The sequence below is a fragment of the Branchiostoma floridae genome, chromosome 5, assembly GCF_000003815.2.
Source record: "Branchiostoma floridae strain S238N-H82 chromosome 5, Bfl_VNyyK, whole genome shotgun sequence".
Classification (NCBI taxonomy): domain Eukaryota; kingdom Metazoa; phylum Chordata; class Leptocardii; order Amphioxiformes; family Branchiostomatidae; genus Branchiostoma; species Branchiostoma floridae.
The window spans coordinates 12,618,648-12,626,366 of NC_049983.1; the positions used below are offsets into that span (position 1 = coordinate 12,618,648).

A 7,719-nucleotide genomic window follows, 5' to 3' on the forward strand; every position below is an offset into this window, starting at 1 on the left:
TACTAAGAACAGGCATATGTACTTAACTTCCTTGATTATAATATGATAAAAACGCCCAAGTGTCCAAACGCCAGGACATCTGTGAACATCACCATGAGTAGGAAAGGACCAAGACAGCAGCTAGAAACTGTGGCACAAAAATGACACCGACCTAGCTGTTTTGTCGTGTCGGGCAGATCACTTAGCAGCTTCTAGGACAATCCAGGCATTGCCACAAGACTGCACACTGAAGATTGTATCAGATGTGATAAACATTAACTGTACATGTAGATAAATCAAAACGAGTACAGACACGCATGAGCAATTTAATTGCCATTGTATACTAGTAGAAATACTTTGTCTATCTTTAACCACTTGGGACGGGCTTTTGCATCGTGCCAGACTGTAAATAAAGCTCACAGTATCTGTAAATATCACCAACATGACTGGTGTACTAATAATCTATAAAGAATTACACTTCCGTCTAGAGGTTAAGATTATTCCTGGTCATTACACATAGCCAATAAAAATTAATCGTTAATTCACGACGCCTGTAAAACTGTTTTTCTATTGAATTATGCCATGTATGTTTCTATAGTTTCTGCACATGGTCTGCTTCTGTGAAGTGTGGTGACCTGTAAATATTCTAGTAATCTTTCTGTTGTATTTACGACATACAAGCTGTTATAAAGGCTGTGTGATAAATTGTTGTACGTTGTTTGTTTGTTTGTTTACTTGTTTCTAAGCCATTAAACGTGATGCAAGTCAACAACGATAGCTTAGATAGTACTACATTACTGGAGCGGATACCGGGATGGTACCCCTAGCCTGTATATAAATACTCTTAGAAAAGACAAATTGCTAAAGCAGTGTTTTGGCCATTCAAACATTAACCTATTTAGTTTCAAGCAATATCTTTTATCACGAGCAATATAACGGTTGCGCGAATTTCCGATTTCTTAAATTCTTTGTACTCCTGACACGTTGTAGTTCACAGTGAAGCTTTTTATGGAGACACCTATCGGAGTTGGCGCGACGTGCAAGCGACAGCCCATCGGGCACTGTCAACATGTACATGACCCGGAAGTTAAAGGAAAACATTCCAAGACCTGCAGACCTTCGAACCTTGTCTGACGACCAGAAAGTTTCAATGTGGACCAAATGATGTTGGCTGAAGATACAAACAACCAGTTTGACAAGGTAGCGTCTGTTCCTGTCGGTTATGCAGGCAGCCAAGCAGTGTACTCAACATGGGCTACAAAATATGAGGAGGTAGGTTGGGTCCCTCACACTCTGATCCTAACTATGACTGACTCCTTTGGCAAGCTTTAATACAATACTATTCTATGCCCCCGCCAAATCTGCTTGGAGATATAAAATCAAGGGTATGACACAAATCAAAACGTAATGTGGTTTTGGTGATCAAATAGTGCTTGCAAAAATGCCATAACTAATATTAAAGTGTTTCTACAGGACATGACAAACATGGGATACAACGGGCCGCGGCAGATCGTCGCCCTGATGCACGCCGCGCTAGGCGGGGTCACTGACCCCAGCAGTGTCCGGGTGTTAGACGTGCCTGCCGGGACGGGCATGGTGGGATCGGAGGTAATGTATTAATGCAATGCAGAATGAACCTAGGATCTGCCTTGGCTGGACTTACTTGCAATAGACCTTATATACTCGTCGTGTTACTAATTTGTGTTATATAACAGTTGCAGAAGCTCGGATACACGAACGCAGACGGTCTGGACGCCAACCCGGACATGCTGAAGGTTGCAGAGAACAAACAGGTCTACCAGAGGCTGATAGAGGCAAAACTGGGCACAGGACAGCTACCTGTAGATCTAGAGCCAAGTAAGTGTCAAAGATTAAATGAAATATTCCTATAAAAGTCAACTTATATTGCAGTAACCCCTGGGGCAAAGCTACAAACATTGTTGATGAAACTCACGTGACTGTCCTCGTTGTCCCCTTTTGCCCCCTTCGTCTTGTGTATTAATCACCTTCAATTCTCGTGATGTTTCATCTTTGACTCGTGACTACGCATTTCATCGTCGGTTATTCGAGCGAAGAATGGAAGGAAGGACACTCCATGACTGTCAAAGAAACTCTGGTAGCGAAGGTAGCGAAGGAGCCTAAAACTATCCAGCAGTTGCAAGAACAGGGGTCAGAACAGGAGTCAGAACATGTCTATTTTCCTCATTAGTGCAGTAGTAGTTTGATCCAAAACCATCACTTGTTGACGATACAACAGACACAATTGTTCACAGATATGTACGACGCTGTTCTACTGGTCGGTGCCTTCTCTCAGAATGGGACACATCTTCCCTGTAAATGTCTGGAAGATCTGGTTCAAATCACAAAACCAGGTAAGATTATAGAGATTTGACATGACCTTTCTTGTGAATGACACAATTGTATAATGCGCTCCACTTGACCTACAACAGGCACTTTCGACATTGGATAATGAAATTCGTCAACCTTTTTTTTCTGAGGAAAACATGATTTCATATGTCCTTATGTGTATGTTCCAGGTGGACTCATCATCGTAGGCACTGGTTCTGAAACACTACAGTCAGACGTTGGAGCGGCGCTGGTGGCAACACTACAGGACCTTCAGGAACGAGCTCTTTTGTCAATAATCGACAAAACCACCCGGTCCGGTTACTTCAGGGACTGGGAGGGAACGTTTTTCGTCTGCAGGGTGACGTCATGATAGATGTATCATGTATACGATATAGAGCTCGGGGATTTACGATATTGTCGAATAAACTTGCTTGACTCTTCAGTGGTTTGTGTTGTGCATTGTTGTTTATTTATTTCCTTTTACTGAATTGCCATCATATTATAAGGCCACCAAGATGACGGCTTACACGAATAGGAGTGAAAGAACATCCCTTCACCCTAAGTCACAAACAGCAATGATCGAAACGAGCTCGATTTAATGACCTAATGGAAAAAGCAAGGATTACGAAGGCTGCTCGGGAATATTCTCTATACAATATTGCCTATTTCGGCGCTCAGTTACACCCAAGCCTAGAGCGGCGCATGAACATTGATAGTTAATGGCAAATTCTTTCCTGAGGGATAATTGCACGTAACATGAAAGGGGGCAAACGAATTGTTTACATGTGGTGGCCATGATCGTTTCGAGTTAAGTGTACGTGTCACCAATTAAAAGATGTCCAGCCCCTTGTCTGTCGGCCTCATTCACAAGGTTTATGAATCGTCGATCGACTTTGCTGGCTGCCAAGCAGCATATTCAGAATGGGCTTTGAAGTATGAAGAGGTAGGGGCTAGATAATGTACATGTAGTGCCCAAATGTAATGTGTTAAGTAAATTTTAGTGGGCGGTTTGGAAGGAAATGGGACTCTCTAATTTGAATAAGCTTTGAACGGACTCCAGTTAATTAAAGCAATGGTTTGTATCTCTGATGCCGTCACAAGACGTGTGGTAAACCCTAAGGTTTGTACAGGTACCCTACCTATGAGTTCAATAAGGTTAAGGCTCCTCACGTGATCCTACGTAATTATAACGCAACTGAAACTTGTACGCCCATGCACCCCCTCTCTCAAAATGAGTCAGCCAAGCAAGGTCAATGGCAAGATCGAAAAACAGGTACTGTATTGTGCATGCCGTGAATGTTATATTCATGGCATGGTCCAACTCACTGGATCTGAATCATGGAAATCTGCGGCTGAAATCTTTGAGTTCTTGGATAGCTCTGAATAATGTAGGTGGTGAGGACAATGACATTCGGATATGACAACGTATTAAAAAATCAATAACGCGCAACGTTTTGCGCTGTAACCCTGCGCGAAGCTTGAGTAGACAAAGTTCATGTTCATATCTTGGCAAGGATGGCGTCCAACGCGATCAGCGACATTACCGACAAAGCTCTCGTCTGTCAGGTCTGTTTGGAGGACTTCAAGCAGCCGAAGATACTACCGTGTTTTCACACCTTCTGTCAGCCGTGTTTGGAGAGGCTCCTGGCCACAGACCCGGTAGGAAAACTGTCCTGCCCAACGTGCAAGCAGGACGTGCAACTCCCACTGCGTGGTGTTCGAGGGCTGAAGTCCAACTTGCGCGTTTGCAGATTGCGCAACAATCGGCGACATGAGCCTGAGGAAAAGACTTTTAAAGCAAGAGAGACTGCCAACCGGTTTGAGGATCACCATCATCTGAACATCAACTCATCTCAAACTCATACACAGGTGCGGCCGAAGGTGGTGTTCGGTAGGCTATATAGTGGCGGTACGCGTCTAGAACACAGAAAAACTTTTGGAGAGTTAGGCACTAGAGATGGACAGTTCAACGTGCCATTTCCTGTCGTCTGCACCGAGGGAGACATTGTGGTGGCTGACTACGGAAACTCACGCCTGCAATTCCTGAGCAAAGATGGCTCCTTCAAGAGAAAGGTCAATCTGAGGTTCGATCCGTTGGATGTGTCGGTCCTGTCACAGGACGAGCTGCTGGTGACAGGAGACGGACACATGATTCACGTACTGGACAAACGGGGGAGGGAGGTGCGCGCCATGCAGGTGACAGGGGCTGCAGCCGACACATATAAAACTACAAGAGGCATCGCTGTTGATGGTTTGGGACGTGTCATTGTCACCATCGGGCACCAAGTTTTTGTACTCCGTCCCAACGGTGACGTCATGCTGAAGTTCGGTGGCAGAGGTCAAAGTCAGCAGCATTTAGGTTCCAACCTCCGTGTGGCCGTCAGTAGCAGCAACCAAATCATCATCAGTGACTTTGGTAACCACTGCCTGAAGATATTCGACCCCTCGGGTAGCCATCTCTTCACGAGCGGATTGCGTGGCTCGGGACCTGGTCAGCTCAATTGGCCATTCAGTGTCATTACGGACAGCGAGGACAACATCATCGTGGTTGACAGTCGCAACTGTCGGGTTTCGCTGTTCAGTCGTGACGGCACGTTTGTCAGGCACGTACTGACAAAGGAGAGACACAGACTGGTCGAGCCGAAGGGGCTGGCGCTGACTCACGACGGACATTTGGTCGTTTCTGATAATCATTCTCTCAAAATGTTTCAATAACATCAAAATCACACATTTTCATAGTTTTAATGTCAATTTACAGATTTGCGACTTGTATGGAAATTGTCTGTAGCCTATATGATGATGCATGTGTGTCACGATACAACTTCAGCTCCAATCTCAACAAAGTTGTACCATTGAATGATATTAAATGTACTTCATATAAACACTATGCAGTAAAGATAAGCAAACGTCTGTTCATAGAGCATGTCAAATCCGTATTATGTGAAACTTAATCGAAAGTGTAAGTAACCTCATATTCTTTGTACGCTCAAGTCTTCTCATGTAAGTATACAATTATTTTTATTCACCAAATAAACAATCCTAATCAATAAAATATCTTTAGAGACAGTCTTGCAACGTCATTGTCCTCAACGCATTGCATACATAATACATGTATATGTTCCAACCACCTGTACTAATCTTCCGTATGACGTTTCAACAGGCTAATCACCAGTAATTTGCTAAGGCAAGACAGTAGGATTGAGGGAGAATAACGCTGCTGTACGCTGTACCATGAGAGAAAACACACATGTCACTGTGCACCGTGCTCCGTATTCGTCAATATTACGATAAGAATGTAACGTTATGCATTGTACCGAGCTTGCGAGTCTTTCCACATCGAGCACATATCGTCCGTGTCTCGCTTAGTCGATGCATAATCTATGCATTGTGCTCATTTGGACCTTGTACAAGTCTGCTCCCCTGCGAACACGGTTATTTCGACTTTCACCGAAAGTGACATTACAACGTAAGATTAAATGCTCGATCAAAGAATTGCGCTCTAACCCATTATTCGCGAAGCTTCGATGGGTTACAAAGTTCATTTTCATTACTTGGTAAAAATAGTATTCAACCTCCTGCCAGCCGAGTTTGGAGAGGCTCTTGGCCTCAGAACCGGCAAGAAAACACGCCAACCGGACATGGATAGGTGCTGCAATATGTAGAGGGAGCACCTTTTCACTACCTCATAAGGTTTGATAAGGTCACAGACAGAGGACTTTTTCACATGACGTCTTTATCTCTAAATATTTGACAATTTTCTGTCCCGCACAAATGTCGCAAAGTCAGAAACACACTTACGTATACACGCGCATACCGTTTGTATGCTCTAATCACGCTATTCCATGCGGACCGTTTAAAGAAATTTAACAGTTTCTCACCTTAAGCTTGTGAGTACTAACATTATCTACATTTGTTCACAGACACCTATGACGCGGTGCTGATAGTTGGTTCCTTCACTCCCAATTGGTCACATCAACAGCCGGAATGCTTCGATGAGCTGGTCCAGATCACAAAATCGGGTAAGGGCTGTAGCGATAGTGTGGTCTATTGTCCTGGCTCTATCACACAAAACTGTAAGCTACAGCATAAACACATACTAATATTATACATGGAAGATAGTGTTTGTTTTCGTTTGCCTAAAAAGTCACTGAAATATATATAGACAATCAACACTTCCTGTTATGCCTACGTCATATAACCGGGGCCCGGCCGGACTGTTTGCGGAAACGAAAAAAAGTTTTTGCCAATAAATATGCACAAGGCATGCTGTTGAATTATTTTTGGTCTGTTTTGTGTTTTTCTTGACTTATTTGTATGTCGTACTGTTCGTTCCCAAAAACTGCCCGACCGGGCCCCTTTGTGGAAATGTAACGTTAGCTCAGTTATCGCTGATTTCTTGTTTTTCTAGGAGGATTTATCATTGTAGGGACCTCGTCGGTAACGCTTGCAACAGACATCGGAAAAGCTATAGAGGCAAAACTACAGGAGCTCCAAGAGCGCAGCCTACTGTTCATAGTGGACAAACCTACCCAGGCCATGTTCTTCAAAGACTGGGAGGGAACCTTCTTCGTCTGCAAAATCACGTGATTTAGCCACGCCGAGGCGAAGGTAGTAGCAGTGATAGAAGTACAAGTGTTTTATGAACTCTTTCAATGTGAAGTGGACTGTCCTTAGAGGCCACAGATCCAAAGTCAAAATGGCTATAGAGGATTCCTCTAGCACTCTTAACTTTAATTTGGAAACTAACTGCAATTTGTCAAAAGGGCTGGAGGAATCCTCTAGCCCTTTTGACTTTGGATACTGCAATCTGTGGCCTTTAAGGAATGGCTATGGGCACCTCCTGTGAGTACAGACATGGAAAATAAAGCACCCATATCCCCCGTCAATACGTGCCTTACATGTTGATATGATGAACACTGTCTTCGGTTCTTTCAGCTGTGTCTACTGGTTCTCTGCCATGAGCAGCCATCTTGTTACAGGCGAGAAATCCCACGATTCTTTGTGATTCCACACCCGTGTACCATTGTCAGACAGAAGCGCCATTGAATATGACAGTTATCTTAAAGCTGGCGTTGTGGCCGGTATGGTTGAAACGGGTGGCCGAAGGAGAGAACAGCCTAGCTTAGGTGTATGCATTAGGGCTGGGTATCGGTACAGTGTACCGGTACAAAACCGGTTTTTCTTATTGGACCGGTCCAGAAAAACCGGACCTGAAAAAAATTAGGCGGACCGGATGTTGGACCTATTAGAAAATTAACAGATTATTTTATCAGGCATTCACACGTTTTTGCGCTTGCAGGTGGAAGAAAATAACAAGAGTGAAGTAGAGTAGACTTTATAGAAATTTCTACCAAGTTTTACAGCCAACCGCATAGGTGCAGTTAGCGTTGT

General features: G+C 43.9%; 2 protein-coding genes and 1 long non-coding RNA gene across 3 annotated transcripts in view; all 3 read left to right on the forward strand.

Moving 5' to 3' along the window:
* The window catches only part of LOC118416624 (angiopoietin-related protein 3-like), a gene marked incomplete in the record, with an annotated part of 7,081 nt that extends 6,557 nt beyond the window's left edge, over positions 1 to 524 (forward strand). The window contains 1 exon segment of the mRNA XM_035821780.1: positions 1 to 524.
* A 506-nt stretch (positions 525 to 1,030) lies between these two features.
* On the forward strand, positions 1,031 to 2,770 carry LOC118416027 (methyltransferase-like protein 27). Its single transcript, XM_035821064.1, has 5 exons — positions 1,031 to 1,251; positions 1,453 to 1,587; positions 1,695 to 1,836; positions 2,253 to 2,351; positions 2,517 to 2,770. The coding sequence occupies exons 1-5, from the start codon at positions 1,141 to 1,143 to the stop codon at positions 2,696 to 2,698; spliced, it is 669 nt and encodes a 222-aa protein (XP_035676957.1). The 5' UTR covers positions 1,031 to 1,140; the 3' UTR covers positions 2,699 to 2,770.
* A 364-nt stretch (positions 2,771 to 3,134) lies between these two features.
* On the forward strand, positions 3,135 to 6,949 carry LOC118416464. Its single transcript, XR_004831206.1, has 3 exons — positions 3,135 to 3,271; positions 6,249 to 6,347; positions 6,737 to 6,949. It is a non-coding gene; the product is annotated as an uncharacterized LOC118416464 (long non-coding RNA).
* Positions 6,950 to 7,719: the final 770 nt, after the last annotated feature.